The 18,410-nt window shown below is 45.5% G+C and overlaps 1 protein-coding gene across 5 annotated transcripts in view; it reads right to left on the bottom strand.

The window, feature by feature from the left end:
* Positions 1-18,410, bottom strand: part of MLXIP (MLX interacting protein) — a 60,364-nt gene that overhangs the window by 16,711 nt on the left and 25,243 nt on the right. For all 5 annotated transcript variants that reach the window (XR_009055095.1, XR_009055096.1, XR_009055097.1 and 2 more), the window contains exon 2: positions 112-218. Coding sequence is in view for 2 of the 5 variants with exons in the window: in XM_057745569.1 (XP_057601552.1) it covers positions 112-218 (107 nt within the window). In the remaining 3 variants the exon portion in view is untranslated. The remainder of the gene's footprint in view (positions 1-111; positions 219-18,410) is intronic.

Raw genomic sequence — 18,410 nt, 5'->3', positions numbered from 1 at the left:
AACTTCTGTTTGACACACAACGTCCCAAGGGTGGGCTCCGGGGCCCAGAGGTGCAAAGGCCTCCGGGTAGTAGAACCTGGAGGGGTTCTGGCCCAGCCATGCGGCACTTACACTGCATGTACCACGCCCGCCAGATGGCGTTGTTGAGCCGGATCTTGTCTCTCCACTGGAGCTTCAGGCCCTTGAAATTCTTCCACTTCGGAGACACCAACTTCCCGCTGAAAGGTAAAATGAAGAGGGGAAACTCAGTGGTTTCTCTGAAGATGGAATGAAATCACAAAGTGCCACCTGATCACTCCAGGCCTCAAAATTCTGGATTAATCCATGCAAATCACAGGCCAGGCTTGACAGGATACACAAGGCACTCTGGGATTTCTTCAAAGTGATGTGGATGGGGAGAGGCAGAGTGGTGGGGATGGTGCTGCGTATGGAGGAATCAGGATGCGCCATGGGCTGGTAACTGCTGGAGTGAGGTGATGGTACGGGGGTTCACTGTCCTATTCTGTCTACTTTTGAATATCTTTACCTTTTTCCATAAATAAAAGTTAAAAATCTGCTGATTTTGCCTCATACGTGTATCAAATCATCATGCTGTACACCTTAAACATGTTATATGTCAATTTTATCTCAATAAAGTTGGGGGAAGGACCACTGAATAAAAGCCAGGCTCTGTAAAGCTGGTCTTGGCCACCTCCTTTGCCACCAGTCCCCACGAGGCACTTACAATCCAGGAACACAGCAGGCCCACTGGCCTTAGACCCCGCAGGGCCTCTCCTGCCTCCAGGCCCCCGCGCTCACGGTCCTCGTTCTTCACAGCACTCCCTCCGCCCCGGCCACCTGCCCATCCTTCAGAGTGATGTTCAAATACCATCTCCGAGCCGGCACCGGCCCCTCCCAGGTTACTGCCCATCCCTTCAGAACTCTGAACGCTGTTCACACCTCAAGGACAGAACTCATCCACTCCCCATATAGCGATGTGTCCTCACACCTCCTGCCACCAGACTGCAGCGCCTCGAGGGGAGGGCCCTTCCGGCATCCCAGCACCGAAGTTGGCACAGAGCAGGGGCTCGTGTAATAATTCTGCACTGAATGAGTCAAAGGGCCCTTGCAAACAAAGCTAACGGCAGGCAAGGAAAGCTCCCTGGTGGCACAGCCTTCTCAGATGGTTTAGTTTTCCAAGGGTTGTGCCAAGAGCCACCTCTGAGCAGCTGGCATAGAGTTTCTGCTCTTCAGATGGCTCGAGACGGGCAAGGCACTATCACTGGTCCATACCAAACGGGGTTCTGTGGGTTCTACATCACTGCAGGCCACAGCCCTGCCCCTTCTCCAAACCCACTCAGAAATTCCATGTGACAAGCAGCGGTGTGCCCGCAGTCACAACAGCTGAGGTCTTCGAAGACAGTGCCTCAGCCATACACATTCCCTGAACCAGAACACCTGGTTTATAAAGCAGAAGACCCTGGCTGTGCCCCTGGCAAACCTCATTCCCGCCCCACCAGTCAACCCAGCACTGGCCTAGGCTTCAGATGATAGGCCAGAAGGCTGCGACCCTCACAGAGAAAAAGTCACAGCAAATCCCCTGAGAATTTGAGGGACAGACAGACAGCAGCCACCTCAGCTCCAAGGGCCAGGGGCTTCAAGCCAGTCACACACCTTCCTCCTCCCACCTCTCCCTGGTCCAAAGGCACTTCTACCCCAGCTGTCACCTGCGTTCAACAGCCCCAGCCACCTGCCCATCCTTCCGAGTGATGTTTCCAGGCCTCTGTGGCACAACTGCATACTAGCTGTGAACTTTCACAGTCACTTAACTTCTCAGACACACTAGTTTCCCAGGTAAAATTACAATAGTACCATTGGCTCCAGAGTGCTTTAATAAGGATTAAATGTACACACACGCACACATATTCTCAAACAGGACAGGTAAATCCTAAAGTAAAATAAAAATGTAAGATATTAATAACCATCTCAGTGATCTGGATTTATTACCGAAAGGCCTGGTTTTTAACACCTCCTGACTTGAGATGTCCTCTCTTTCTCTTTTCTGTCTGCCACCACTGTCATGGGGCTCTTCCTCTTCCACTGGACAAAAGGGTGACACCCACAGGCCCACCCTCGACACCAGCAAATAGAGACCTGGGCAAAGGTCAGCCCTGACTCCCGTTCAGCTGCACAGCCATTCACTGCCTCAGTGCCTTGAAGGCAGGGCCTAGGTCCATCTACTCATTCGACAAGCGTTGAGGACCTGCTATGTGTCGTGCACAGTGCTAGGAGGGGAGGAAAAGGACAGATGAGGCAGATGAGGTCCCGGCCCTCGTGGAGCATGGGAGCTGCGGAGGCACAAGTCCTGCCTGTGTACTGAGTCTCTCGAACAAGAGCAAAGGGCCATGGGAACACAGACGGCATAACCAACCCTGTCTGAGCAGTCACAAGAAGCTTTCTGGAGGAGGTAATGTCTAAGCTGAGGTCTAGAGGATGAGGAAACTTCAGCTAAACCAAGGAGAACAGGAGAGGCCTAGGCTGGTCCTTCTGCCTGGCTTGACAGTCCCTAGGTGAGCAAGATAGGCCCGGTCAAGGCAGTGGAAAACACCCAGCACGGCCGGAGCCTGGAGGGGTGGGGGAGGTGGGGGGATGCTTCTAGGCCAGTCTGGAGAGCAGAGTATACACTGGAATATATCAGTCCCATCTCTGGGCAAAACCAACCCTTTTTCCCCTCCTCCAAAAGATCTTCCAGCAACCCAATGTCTAGCCAGGCTGGGCATTCCTGCCAGTTCCAGGAAAAAACAAAACAAAACAAAACACAAAACAAAACAGAAAATCCTCCCTATTTTTTTCATTTTCTTAAGGGAAAAAAAAACTTTTCTACAATTGACAGCTTCCTCATACTGAAGGCCAGGATTCAAACACCACTTTCTCTGCGTGTCTAGCGGTACCAAAATCCTGATCCAGCATCTGCCACCTGCAGAGATGGCTGCAGAGGACAGAAGCAGGAAAAGAGATGGGATGAAAAACGAGGACTCCTGGGGGAGAATCTTTGGTGTCCTGCAACATTCTGTTTTTGTCTGTTTGTTTGGTCGCGCCACATGGCATGTGGGAATTTAGTTTCCAGACCAGGGATCGAACCCATATCCCCTGCAGTGGAAGCACAGAGTCCTGACCACAGGACCACCAGGGAAGTCCAGTTTTGTTAAGAACTGACCACCGGGCGTAAATATAAACCCACCCTTACTCCTGCTTTGTTATTTAAGACAGAGACTGACGTGAGCACAGAGCATCTTTTCAGAGAAGTCAGATAATGCCAACAGCTTCAATTACTTACCGTGAAGGGGGTGGGAAGATTCGGGGTGGGAAGATTCGGAGAGAAAGCAAACCCTAAAGGCTAGAAACCAAATTTGATAGGGTACAGTTTGGGGTCTTATCTTCCTCCTCAACCGCTGGGATGTATCCCTCTTCTTTGATGTTTATTTCCAACTGCTATCACCCATGCACCCAGGCTTCTGTAATATCTCAACAGTCAACAGGCGGCGCTCAACCAACACGAAGAATTAAGTCTGAAACCAAAACCAAAACCTTAACCGCCCAAAGAGGTGGAGAGGGTGAAAGTAGAGAGTCGGTGACTCTTTAGGGTGATGGATGCCCCTCCGCCACAGCAACGTTAAGACAAGGTCTGAAGAAGCAACACGCGTAGCCCTCTGGTATCGAGGGATTACACAGAAGAAAAGAACTGCACACACAGACTGTTAGAAAATGCAGGACACATTTCTGGATGTTTCCTTACTGATGGGCTTCTTGAAGCCTTTGATGTGCTGATGTCACTGTCAGTCTTCAGCGAGGAAAGGAGACATTCGCTATGCAGACATCCACAGACAAGGACTGGGACCCTTTCTATGGAGGTTCCCCAAGTCTAGTTTTCCACGGAACACACAGGAAAGGCTGCTCTGAAGAGTTCTAACAGGGACATGCAGCTCCTTAGCGGAGCTCCCTAGAGCGGGGGTCCCCACAAAGCACCTATGGTCGGACTTCTGCTCCTCTCAACCCCGTCCCAGCTTCACTTGGCTTCCAGACTCGGCTGATTGGGATACTTCTTCGTCTAACTCAGGGTTCTGCCATATTCCTTCTTAAGAAACACATTAGCAAAATTTATGAGACCACTGGCTTCCCTGCAATAAACGCAAGACCTCCTCCGGCCTTACCTCCCAACCCCGCCTCCTTAAGAGCCTAGGAGGCTCCCCCCCCCCCCGCCTCCCCCCCACCCCTTGCCCCGGCTTCCTGGTCAGAACAATGACCCCAGTTCACCCCCTTCTCTCCCAATCTGACTCTGGGAAGGCCAGGGTCTGAGTCTGACTCATCCTAGCACAGTGCCTAGCACGTGGGAGGTGTGATTAAATATGGAATTACTGAGTGCTAAACTTTTCCATAAAGAAAACTCTTCACGCCCCCCTGCCACGGCAGCCCTTCCTAGAAGACAGGTTCATGACGCAGGCAGGAAGTCTACAGCACAACAAAAGTCTCTCTCAAAGCTGCCGATGGGTGGAACTAGCAAACTGAATGCTTCAAAGGTCTGGCCAGACACTGCTTTGGAATGAAAATTAAAATGCAAGCCTTGCACAGACAGGAGCTGGAATTAAGAAGAATGGGGAAGGGCGAGACTGGGGCAGGGACTTGGGGTTCTGCTGGTCCCAGGTAGGATTAGCTCCTAACTCCTGGTCAGACCATTCTCTGCAAAAGAAAGCAGACAAGGGCTCTGGGGTCTACCACTGTGGGGTCCAGACAGTGGTGGAGTCCATTCATTTGGTCATGCAACTATATTTGCTTGTGAGGCAATATTTCTTCACCATTCCTGACGCTTCCTGGAAACCCACGAGCAAAATGTTCCAAGGCCTATACTACCCAAAGCAATCTACAGATTTAATGCAATACCTATCAAAATACCCATGACATTTCTCACAGAACCAGAACAAGCAATCCTAAAATTTATATGGAAGCATAAAAGACCCAGAATTGCCAAAGCAGTCCTGAGGAAAAAGAACAAAGGAGGCATAACCTTCCCAGACTTCAGATAATACCACAAAGCAACAGTAATCAAAATGGTGTGGTACTGGCACAAAAACAGACACACTAATCAATGGAACAGAGTAGAGAGCCCAGAAATAAACCCACACACCTATGGACAATTAATCTTTGACAAAAGAGGAAAGAATACACAGTGGGGAAAAGACAGTCTCTTCAGCAAGTGCTGTTGGGGAAGCTGAACAGCTGCATGTAAATCAATGAAGCTATAACACACCTTTACACCATACACAAAAATAAACTCAAAATGGTTTAAAGACTTAAATATAAGACAAGACACCATGAATCTCCTAGAAGAGAACATATAGGCAAAACAACCTCTGACATAAATCATACCAATGTTTTCTTACGTCAGTCTCCCAAGGCAATAGAAATAAAAACAAAAATAAACAAATGGGACCTAATCACACTTATAAGCTTTTGCACAACAAAGGAAACCATAAACAAAACGAAAAGATATCTTACAGACTGAGAGAAAATATTTGCAAATGATGTAACTGACAAGGGCTTAATTTCCAAAATACACAAACAGCTCCTACAATTCAGTAACAAAAAAACAAACAACACAATCAAAAAATGGACAGGGACTTCCCTGGTGGCCCAGTGGTTAAGAATCCACCTGCCAATGCAGGGGACACGGGTTCGATCCCTGGTCCAGGAAGATCCCTTGGAGCAACTAAGCCCATGCACCACAACCACTGAAGCCCACACGCCTAGAGCCTGTGCTCCTCAACAAGAGAAGCCACCACAATGAGAAGCTCGTGGACCACAACAAAGAGTAGCCCCCCTCACCGCAACTAGAGAAAGCCCATGCGAAGCAACGAAGACCCAACGCAACCAAAAAATAAATAAATAAATTTTAAAAATAAATAAAATAAAACTTTTAAAAAATGGACAGAAGACCTAAACAGACATTTCTCCAAAGGAGACATACAGATGGGCTAACAGGCATGTGAAAGGATGCCCGTCTTCGCTAATTATTAGAGAAATGCAAATCAAAACTACAATGAGGTATCACCTCATACCAGTCAGAATGGTCATCATTAAAAAGTCTACAAACAATAAATGCTGGAGAGGGTGTGCAGAAAAGGGAACCCTCCTATACTGTTGGTGGGAATGTAAATTGGTGCAGCCACTATGTAAAACAGTATGGAGGTTCCTCAAAAAAACTAAAAATAGAACTATCATATGATCCTGCAATCCGAACTCTTTGGCATACACCCACACAAAACTATAATTCGAAAAGATACATGCACCCCTGTGTTCACAGCAGCACTATTTACAATAGCCAAGATATGGAAACAACCTAAATGTCCATTGACAGATGGATAAAGAAGATGTAGTACATACATACAATGGAATACTACTCAGCCATTAAAAATGAAATAATGCCACTTGCAGTAACACAGATGGACCTAGAGATTATCATACTAAGTGAAGTCAGAAAGAGAAACAAATACCATATGCTATCACTTACATGTGGAATCTAAAATACGACACAAATGAACATACCTACAAAACAGACACAGACTTACAGACATAGAGAACAGATTTGTGGTTGCCAAGGAGGTGGGGGAGAGAAGGACTGGGAGCTCTGGATTAGCAGATGCAAACTAATATATATAGAGTGGACAAACAACAAGGTCCTACTGTAAAGCACAGGGAAATATATTCAATACCCTGTGAGAAACCATAATGGAAAAGAATGCAAAAGAATATATATATATAAAACTGAGTCACTTTGCTGTACAGCAGAAATTAAACACAACATTGTAAGTCAACTATACTTCAATAAAATGTTTTTAAAAATTAAAAAAAAAAATTCCTAGGCCTGTCTCCCCGTTACTCTCTCCCAGCTAGGTGCAGTAGAGTGTAGAAGGTAGGACTGGCGTGAGGGGTCCAGGCCCTTCTCCTTTCCTGCTCCTACAGAGACAGCCTGGGGTCAAGGAGGCCTCTCCTAGCACCCAGCTGCCTGGGGCTACTTGGAGAGACAGGCTGGTCTTCCCTTATAAGTCACATCCTCAGCTTGATCAACAATACAGGGAATAATTTAGCCAGCATCTGCTGAATCTTTTTTTGTTGTAGTAAAATACAAGTAACATAAAAGCTACCATTTTGACCACTTACAAATGTACAATTCAGTGGCATTAAGTACGTTCACAATGCTGTGCAACCATTGCTGCTACCTAGTTTCAGTGCTGTTCTCATCGCCCCAGAAAGAAGCCCTGTACCCACTAGCAGTCACTCCCCATTACTACCCCCCCACCCCCTGACCTCTGGCAACTACTAATCTACTTTCTGTTTCTACAGATTTGTTTCTTCTGGACATTTCACATAAACAGAATGATAAAATATGTGGCCTTTTATGTCTGGCTTCTTTAACTTAGCACAATAGTTTCAAGGTTCATCCACACTGTAGCATGTACCAGTACTTCCTTTATATGGCTGAATCATATTCCATTGGATGGAGAGACCACATTTTGTTTATTCTTTCATCTGCTGATGGACACTTGGGTTGTTTCACATTTGGGCCATCGTGAATAGTGCTGCTGTGAACTGACTCCAGTTTTATTTCCCAATCAGCTCAGAATTCTGGTAAGGGAGAGGGGTCTGATCATTACACTGGCACTGGGGACTGAAGATGGGCAAAAACAACTGTTACCTTTATTGGAGGGCAACAGGCAACTGTATATCAACATTTCAAATGCACATCCCTCTGACTCACATTTCTACTGTTAGGAGTTGAGTCTATAGACATATTTGCACATGGGCACAAAGACATAAACAGAAGACATTAAACTGCAACGCTGCTTATGGGAGCAAAAGGCTGCGAACAGTGCACGTTTATATGTGATGTACAGGCAAGACCTGCAAGATGTACTGAGTGGGAAAAAAACAAGGTGCAAGACATACAGGATGGGGACTTCCTTGGCGGTCCAGTGCTTAAGACTACGCTTCCAATGCAGCAGGCGCAGGTTCAATCCCTGGTCGGGGAACTAACATGCCTCAGGGCACGGCCAAAAAAAAAAAAAAAAAAGAGAGAGAGAGACACATGGGATGGCCACCATTTGTATTTTCAACAGAGAGATATGCACACAGACACAGACACACAGGAAGGGAGGAAGAAAGAGGAGGGAGGACAATCAGTCAATCTCAGGAAAGACACACAAGAAACAGGTAACAGTGAAACAGTGATCTCCCTTTGGAGAGCTGAATCGCAGAATTAAGTGCGCTCAGTCAGAGAGTTGGTTTTCACTGTTTACCATTTTCTACTATTTAAATATAACATAGGAATATATTATGTTTTCAAAATAAACAAGGGAACAAGACCAGATACAGTCCAAGAACTTACAGGGCTTCTAGTTAATTGGGGAAGGCAATTAATCATATGAGCAGATATAAAACTTGTGCACAAGTCACTTTTGTGCACCAGATCCAAATATGAGGATAATAGCTAATAAGTGGTTTCTTTAATGAGCGACTGAATGAATAACGCTCAGACTGGTCTCTCTTCCAGGACTCTCATTCTTTTTCTTCAAAAGAGCGGTCTCTATTGGGCTTTTCCTGGGATCTGGCCCTGGTTCCACAGGCTGCTAGGAGCCAAAACTAACAGGCTCCAGACAGACAAAGGTTCATTGAGGAGCCAAGGCGTGGGGAGTGGCCCTGCGAGAGGCATGGCAGGAGGAGGGCACGGTGTTCAGTGGAATCGCCCTGGAGCCACAAGCCCTCCACCCTGGGCCACCTGCCCAAGCAGAGCCTCCGCCCAGAGAAAGCCTGTGAGCCTTTCTGGCCCTGCTCCCACATCAAGGCGTGGGTCCTCTCTCCTGCATCCCAAATTCATCCTCCTCCTGGGTCACTTGGCATCTTTTTTTCTTTTTCTTTTTTTAACATTCAAAGAAAAGTCTTATTGGAGAAGCAGGCTTGAAGGGCGACGGCAGCAAGGCATGAATATGGGTTCCTGAGGTCCTCATTCCAGGTCTGTCCTACTGACAGGGGGTGTGTGTGGGTGGGTGTGGGAGGGTCTGTGCGTGGAGTATGCATGTGTGCGTGTGGTGTGTGTAGCGTATGCCTGTGTGGGGGCATGTGGATATATATGGGTGATGTGTGTGTGACCATGTACTTGCCTGTGTGGTTGTGGTAGTGTGTCTAGGTGTGTCTGCTCACGTGTGTGAGCATGTTTGTGAGGACTGTAGTTGTCTGTTTTGTGTAGAAAGCAAGGAGTAATCATTTCCACGACCATAAAAAATTAGAACACCCTGATGAAGTTGAAACGGGCAAAATCAGGCTAGCTGCAGCGGTGACCCCCTCTGCCCTGACCGTGAAGGACAGCGGCTCGTGTCCTTGCTGGGAGTGCTCCCTCCCATGTCCCAGCCTCCCACCTGGCAACAGACACCGCCACCATGCTTACACCCTTCCCGAGCAAATGAGGAAATGAGGAAAGAGGGTGGTTTCCACTTCTGAACCAGTGACGTGAGCTGTCGGAGCCCCGCCTTTGGTAAAAAAGGGTGCTGATGTCCCCTCCCCAACAGGAGAGCCAGGGACCATAGGAGGCGTGAATGGACCAGGCCTGGTGTGGAGTAAGTACTGCCCACACCCGAGGCATGTTGCTGAACGCTGAAGTTGAGTCTTGCGCGTGTTCCTGAGTGTTAAAGCCTGGAGTTTCCTGTCCGATTTGAGCCACAAGTGGAGCAGGGATGCTGGGCAGGGTACCAGTTACAGCCATAACAGTATGTCTATTCGGCGGGAGAGTAAACTTAAATCCAGAACCCAGGGTGTTCCTGGCTCCTCTGGACTGAGGACAGGACCAGACTTACAACGGGAAAAAGTGGTGTCTCACTTCAATTGCATCACTTGTTAATAAAATACTCTTAAAAATCTCCGTATTAACTATATGTGTCTTTTTTACTTTATGAGCTGTCCATGCCTTTTGTCTTTTAAAAAACTTTTTATTTTGAAATAATTATACACTCACAGGAAATTTAAAAAAAAAAAGTACAAAGGGTCCCATAGACCCTTTGCCTAGGTGGCACCTTTTCCAGGTGTAGCGCAACCTCAAAACCAGGAAACTGGCTTTGGGACATTGTTGTTACCTAGAGAACAGATCCTATTCAGTTTTCACCATCCACTGAAATGTTAGTTGTTTTTTTCTTGCTATTTTATATTGGTAATACTATAATATTAATGATATTAACGTTTTGTGATATTTCTGCCAACGTTTCCCCTAGGTTTTGGCTTTTACTTCTTTTTATAGCATGTCTTTGAATAAGTAGCTTATATTTTTGTGTAGTCATATCTACTGGTCTTTAGAATTTCTTTTATTGCTTCCTGCCTGCCTGCCTGCCTACCCACCCACCGTATCCAGAGACTTGCTTTTCATTTTAATCCCTTTTTTAGCCTTTTTAGTCTTAACTGATTTTTAAATAAATTATATACTCACATTGAAAGAAAATTCAAGCAACACACAGAACAGCACAAAGAACAAAAGCAAAGTCACCTGCAATTCTACCACCTAGAAATCACCATTGTTTAAATTTTGGTGATAACATTGTGTAGTGAAGAAATAACCTTATTCAAAGAGAAGTCTAGTCCTTGCCCTCAGCTCCTGGGGGGGTGACCTCTATGCCCCTGGAATGTCCTGCCCAACAGGAGTATCTGCGTTTGCCTGGGGCTTTGGCCACAGGACAACCTCACTATGTAATTATGATGGGGACCCTGGAGCAGGGGGTATCAGCTCCAATCTCCAGAGGAACCCAAGACTAAAGGTATCAGCTGTCTCTGGGAGGGGCTGGAGACTAGAGGTCAGCCACACGGGCAGTGATCCAGCCCTGCGGAAACTCTGAAGACCAAAGACTCAGGTGAACCTCCCTGGTTGGCAGTGTCACCCACCATGGCCCGAGGGAGGTAACGCTGTCCACTGGGACAGGACAACCAGAAGCACCACATTTGGACCCCTCTTGGACTCTGCCCTATGCACGGCTTCCCTTAGCTGATTTAATCTGAATCTTGTCCCCGTGATAAGCTATAACCACGAGTATAACAGCATTCAGTGAGTTCTATGTGTCCTAGCAATTACTGAACCTGAGGATGGTTTTGGGAACTTTCGATTGGTGTTAGAAGTGAGGGAAGTCTTTGGAAATTCCCCAGCAGTCTAGTGGTTAGGATTCCAAGCTTTCACTGCTGTGGGCCCAGGTTCAATCCCTGGGTGGGGAACTGAGATCCCACAAGCCACGACACATGGCCAAAAAATAAAAATAAAAAAAATAAAAAATTGGGGACTATTCTCTCCAACTTTGTAGTTGGGCCTAAGTCCTTGCAATATATATTGATTTGATTATGTATATATGTGTATATATTCAGATTAAAACATATGAAAAAATATTTAAATATATGGAATTATTTTGTTTTATAATCCATTTTTTCACTTACAGGTCATGGACATCTTATTATAGTTGTATACAGCTTTTATTGGTTACAGAATATTCCATTATATACATTTATCACAATCTACTTAACCACTTTTCTATAAATAGGCATTTGTTTACATTAATGGACATACATTGTTTCTATTTCTCACTATTATGAACAGTGCTGGATGACCATACTGCTACTTAAATTTTTGTGCAATCACACCACTGTTTCTATGAGATAAATTCCTAGAAATTGGGAAGCTGAATTAGACGGAATGCATACATTCATAATTTTGTTATAGTCAAAGAATCTTTCAAGGTTTAATAGCAGGGAACAGCACCTATTTCCCCAAACCATTACTCAAATTAGTTATTATTAATGTTTGCTAATCTTTTTTTTTTTTTAAGTTTTTTTTTTTTATGTGGACCATTTTTAAAGTCTTTATTGAATTTGTTACAATATTGGTTCTGTTTCGTGTTTTGTTTTTTGGCCACGAAGCATGTGGGATCTTAGTTCCCAGACCAGAGATCGAACTTGCACCCACTGCATTAGAAGGTGAAGTCTCAACCACTGGACAGCCAGGGAAGTCCCAGTGTTTGCTAATCTTACAAACAAAAATTTAGATCACTAATTTTTTAGTTCCCACTCACCGGTATTTTTTGTTTATTGGCCACTGGATTTATTTTTAAATGTTAACTGTCTGCATGTTTTCTGCTTGTTTTCTATTGTTTGAGAGCTCTTAATTTGGTGAAAATGTCTGCAACACATATGGCAGAGTTAATACATCCATCCTGACTATTTATCTTTGCCCTGACTATTTTTGATGTGCTTTGTTTTGCTTTTTTACTCTAACTTTTTAGTGTATGGTGAGTTTTTGTTGTCATTTTAGTTGAAATTGTTCATTAATGCAATCAAAATTTTAAAGTCCTTTCTTTTATGTTTCTATCTTTGTGTCATAATTAAAAGGGCTTTTCCACCCCAAGACTGTGAAAACACTTATCTATGTTTTCTTCTAGTTCTTTCACAGCTTCACATTTTACATGCAATTCTTTGCTCCACCTGGAAGTTGTTCTGCTGTCATGAAGATACTGGGATCCTGCTTCAGTCAATGGTTCCTACCAATTTACTCAAAAATCCATCTTTCCCCTGTTAGATTAAAATACCATCGTCATCATACACCACATTCTCATATATAATACCTGGGACCACTTCTGAACGCCCCAGTTCTTTTGGTGTTTTGTGCATATGTTTTAAATGGTTTCACTTTTTACATTTAACTCTGACTTATCTGGAGAAAAAAATCAATTTAGTTCTTTACACAACTCACCAAAATAAATTCCAACTAGCTATCTGATTATTTCATCTTCCCTCACTAATTTATGACACTTTCATTAACATATATTAAATTATAATATACACTAGGGTCTGTTCTGGAGCCTCATATCACTGATTCATCTCAAATCCTGTCCTACTATTAATGATTTAATAATTATAAATTTGTGATACACTTTACTATCTAGGTAGTATTAGTCCCCATCATTTTTTTTAAAAATATTTATTTATTTATTTTGGCTGCTCCAGGTCTTAGTTGCGGCATGTGGACTTCTTAGTTGCGGCATGTGGACTTCTTAGTTGAGGCATGCATGTGGGATCTAGTTCCCTGACCAGGGATCGAACCCCAGCCCCCTGCATTGGGAGCTCGGAGTCTTACCCACTGGACCACAAGGGAAGTTCCAGTCCCCATCATTTTTTAAAACAAACTAGAATCCTTCCCTATTTATTCCTCCATGTCCCAACTTCACAATCATGTTGTCAAATATCAAAAGAAAACTATGTTGGCATTTTGACTGGAGTTGCACTGAACAAATCCACTCCTGTGAACAGTAGTAACCATTCCAGCTGGGTCATCTCCATCCTAGACTGGCATATGTTTCTCTTCTTATTGGAACAACTTAACCTATTTTAAAACAAGAAATCTGAAGCTGCCTTCTGTAATTTTCTTCACAAATGCCCTTCACATTTCTAATCATGATACTTAAAATAGTGTCAAAAGAAAGTTTAAAAAGTGAAGCCAGCAAAAGAAAACAAAATCACATAGTTACACACCCACACACAAGCACTATTCACATTTTATTGTATTTGACACAGCCCCTCCTAGCTGATATGATAACTGCCACCCTCACCCTGATCAAAGTGGCCAACCCACAGATACAAGTGAGAAGTTTCTATTATATTCAGTACCAGGAATAAATAACTACCCTCAAAGAATACAGCCATTCCCTAGAATTTTCATCCACCTACAAAAGGTAATTAACAGGTTCAAGTATTCACCAAGGTTAAGATTTTTATGTAAAGAATGGAAAAACTCCACCTCATCTCAGACACCTGCTGTAAAGAGGAAGTAAATTAACAGAGGTCTCTGGCCAGAGTACACACCTGGAGTCAAGAAACTGGCTGCCAGAGATGTAATAGAAATAGATCACACTTGCAAATGTTTCTGAGTTTCTGTGAAGACTGGCAAGAAACAAGTTTGTTATTATTACCATTATTAGCCATTTTTGAGGCACTGCCAGCTACATAACCTACTTAAAAGCCAGAGAAATCTGAAGCTGTCTGATGCATTTCAAAGGATAAGGTAACACTCTCCAGGTAGCCAAGACCTATAAATAGGCTTTAAAAAGCATTGGCTCCTTTTTAAAAAGTCAACGTTGACTATTAAAAAAAACCATGGAATCTGTTCTCAATTGAATTGGAAACTTCAAACCTTTGACAATAACTTTGACAATATAACCAGGGTCACAGTGACATTACAGTAAGTTAACGGAAGTTTTTCTGGGTACATCTATCAAATTCTAACCTTCCTGGGGTCAGAAGCTGGAGCCAGTAGTTAATTCTATGTAGTACCTATCATAATATCCTGTGTAAAAAACGGTGCTTAACACCAGAAGCGGGTTGATGGTAAGAAATGGAATCTTTTCAGGTTGCACTGTGGCTATACAAAATGTGAATACTGTAGCCAGATTAATCTGGCTGAAATACCACTTTCTTCATGACACTATCCTGATTCATCCCAAATCTCTTATTGAGGACTGTTCTAGGTGCAGAGCAGTGAACAAAACCAAGCCCCTAGCCTCGTGGAGCTTAATTCTTCAGGGAATGACAGACAGGCAGACGACCACACGCCTGTGGTGTTGGGAGGTCCTCAGAGGTGTGCGGCAAAGGGGAGGGGGAGCTGGGAGGCAGGGTTTACACAGGGCTTCCTCTCTGGGCTCCTCCCCGCCTGCCTCCCTGCCACCCAGGAGGCCAGAATGACCTGGACCACACTCACCTATCTGTTCATATCTCTCCCCCGCTGAGACTTCTTCGGGGGTTGCCCTGCTTGTTAGAGAGAAGAGAATCCCTACATATTCACCCACGGAGTCCCCCCAGCCGCCCACTCTGGGTTAAACAAGAACCTTATTCACCTTCCTCGTCTCCCTCCTGGACGGCTCTCAATGTAAATGAGTTAGTTGGCTACCTCTCACAACACCCTGTACCTACCACAATCTGCGACTGCCTGTGTGTGTCTGCTGACGGTGTGTCTCCACAACCGACTGCATTTTCCACGAAAGGGGTAATAACTTCGTCTGTTTTGCTCACTAGTACCTCCCCCCAGCCCAGAATAAGCGCCACCACACAGTCTGTGCAGAGTGAACTCCACAGCGAAACCGCCTTCCCCCCGCCCCTCCCCTGAGCCCCACTCCTGCCCCCGCCCGGCCCACACCTCCCAACGCTTCCAGGACCCTTCCGGCTGCCCTCCCCTCGTCAGCCTCCTCCCCCACCCCCCCGTCAGCCCCTCCCCTCGTCAGCCTCCTCCCCCACCCCTTCAGCCCCTCCCCTCGTCAGCCTCCTCCCCCACCCCCCGTCAGCCCCTCCCCTCGTCAGCCTCCTCCCCCACCCCTTCAGCCCCTCCCCTCAGCCCCTCCTCCCCCACCCCGTCAGCCCCTCCCCCGTCAGCCTCCTTCCCACCCCCGTCAGCCCCTCCCCCGTCAGCCTCCTCCCCCACCCCCTTCAGCCCCTCCCCTCTCAGCCCCTCCCCCGTCAGCCTCCTCCCCACGTCATCCACACTGAAGTTCCCCTTGGCCTGAACTCCAGACTCTCACACGGATGTGTTATGGTCCGTTTGTTCTCGGTTTATGTTCCCCCTATTCCACCTCCCTTCTCTACCCCGCCCCCCATTTAAAATCAGATCACCAGGCTTTGTAAATTAACTGATTGTTACTTTTTCCAGCCTTGCTTCATTTTAGAGAAGACACCTAGATGAAAAGGGTCTTAATAGAAAGCGAACAAGACGAAACCAGGAGGCAGGCTTCAGCACTGCCGTCCCAGTTCCGACGCTAAATAGCAGTGTGACACCATCTCTTCTCCACAAGTCATATCTTCGCCCTGGCCTCAGTTTCCCTTTTTTAGATGAGAGATAACTGAACTAGTTTATCCCAACTCATAGGGTCTAGAACTGTACGCCCTCCCCAGAAAGGGAGAGGTTGACCCTAAAGAATACAATTGAGAGACACCCACAGTAGCCGGATGCTGGGGTAACACCACCTACCATTAAGCAAAAGAGGGACTAGAAAGGTCTGTAACACGCCCACCACAACCAGACTTCTGGCTTATCTCAGGAGGGGGATTTTAAAAAGCATACAAACAAAAAACTGCACAGCCCTGCATGTCCCATAATAGACATTCCAAAATAAAATCTGTTCTACCTTTGCCTGCTAAAGAGAATTTCTCTTCTGTCTGCTGCAGAGAATCAGCTGTCACCCTAAATCTCTCCCTCTTTTTCATCCTCCTCCCATGCCAGCTTTCTAATCAACTCGTTAACCTTCCAAGTGGCAGAGGCTTTGGGGATGAGCAGGAGAGCTGGAGACTAACCCACTAAATCAAAGGCAAGCTAGATAATCGCATCAGATCGGTCTCTGCTTCAGAAACACTGAACATCCCCACACTGCCCAGCCGAGACAAACACCTCTCTGCTGACACTGTCTCCTGAGACATATGTACATGTTACATCTTTATTGCATTCAAAATACCTACATTTTTCCTTTCTGATATACTCATTTTTACTATGCCCTTTCTGTCAGAAGCAACAATTTGTTACTCATAAAACCAAACCTAAAAAGTGGTGAGGGACTTCCCTGATGGTCCAGTGGTAAAGAATCCGTCCTTCAATGCAAGGGACACGGGTCCCATCCCCGGTTGGGGAACTAAGATCCCACATGCCACAGGGCAACTAAGCTCATGCACCACAACTCCTGAGCCCACGTGCTGCAACTGGAGAGCCCATGTGCTGCAAACTACAGAACCCACGCCCCCTGGAGCCTGCTTGCCACAACTAGGGAAGAGAAAACCCGCCGCCACCGCAACTAGAGAGAAGTCCGTGCACCACATGAAGAGCCCACGTACTGCAGTGAAGATCCTGCATGCTGCTGCTAAGACCCAACGCAGCAAAAAAATAAAAGTGGTGGAAGATGCAAAGAGGTTTTGATTTATTATCATTTCCCCAGTTGAACCTCAGACTTTCATGTTATGAACCCAGCTGCATAGTTATTTCCCATCTTAACTGCTGCTGCAAATGCTTAAAAAGAAAAGTATTTTTTATGGGTCCTTGAGAGGGTAAACACACCTTTAGTTACTACAGTGCTATAAAAATCAAGGTCAGGGTAACTTATCTATTTCATTTCCTGCTTCAAGGCCTCCTGGGAAAACAGACAAAAATAAAATGAGAATATCTAAAGCAAAATAATTCAACAAACTACAGAGCAGGGGGAAAAGTCAACTCAAAAAGTGATGAACATTTTATTTTCTCAAGATTGGAAGTCCTTGACATGCTGAGTTTTTCCTCCACATTTACACACAAAATCAACAAATGGGCCGGGCAGGAGCTTGTGGGATATCGACAGATTGAACCTAATGGCAAGGAGATTTTGGGTTTCTTATTCCACAGATCCTTTGGGCACCAGTGTGCATTTGGCGGGGAGGAGAAGTAGGGGGAGAGGTACTTGTGAACAAAACCTGAAGGCAACCATTTACAGGGATTTTTTAACTGTAAAGTTTCAGAGTCTTCATGTTATTGCCAAGGGCCAGCTACAATCTCTTGCCATAAGGAAGAAGAATATCTTCTGATTCCTCTGATGTCAAAATTCCAGATTTTATTGAGGAAATCTGATTCTGTCCACTACGCTGTCCTGATGTTGTAAAAATTCATCTATCAGCAGAATCTTAGGCCAGGCCACCTTCATGGGTAGAAACATCACATGCCTCCTGCTTAGGGCTGACTCTGAAGTACAGTGAAGATTTTTACTCAGAAGGATGCTTTCCTAACCACCCTGTGACCTGCCCACCGGTATCCCCACCTGCCAGCCATGCGGCCTCAGGCAGACATCTGACCTTTCTGAACTTCACTTTCTTTGGGGAAAAGAAAAACAAACTATTTCACAGAGCTGTAGTAAGAACTGAATAAAGAAGGTATTCAGAATGGACTAACAGAGTCTGGAATACAGGAGGTTCTCAATAAAATGGACTAATGCACCCAGCTTACATTCCCCACGATACGATGTTCGGAACTATTCTGACCCTGGGCTGTGATAAAGCACAATTAAAGGCCTCTACGCCACAGCAGCCAAGCCTCCCAGCAACTCGGCTCAGGGGACAAAGAAAGAATGGCTGTTAGGGGTGGGTGGTGAGCAAAGGTCCCTGAGAGCCAGAGGGAACCACCGTTTAGAGATTAGATACGCGGTTCTTCAATGAAAATGCAATCAAATCCCACCAGTATCGGCGGCACAGATACAACTGTCTTTTTATTAGCAGTATTTCACTCTCCACCACAGATGAGTATCTACATAGTAGAAAAGCCTAACAGCTCTTCAACAGGAACTGATGCCTCCCATCCCCTGCAC

The sequence above is a fragment of the Hippopotamus amphibius genome, chromosome 8, assembly GCF_030028045.1.
Source record: "Hippopotamus amphibius kiboko isolate mHipAmp2 chromosome 8, mHipAmp2.hap2, whole genome shotgun sequence".
Taxonomy (NCBI): Eukaryota; Metazoa; Chordata; class Mammalia; order Artiodactyla; family Hippopotamidae; genus Hippopotamus; species Hippopotamus amphibius.
The sequence above is the reverse complement of the archived record's forward strand: the minus strand, read 5'-3'. Positions and strand labels throughout refer to the sequence as shown.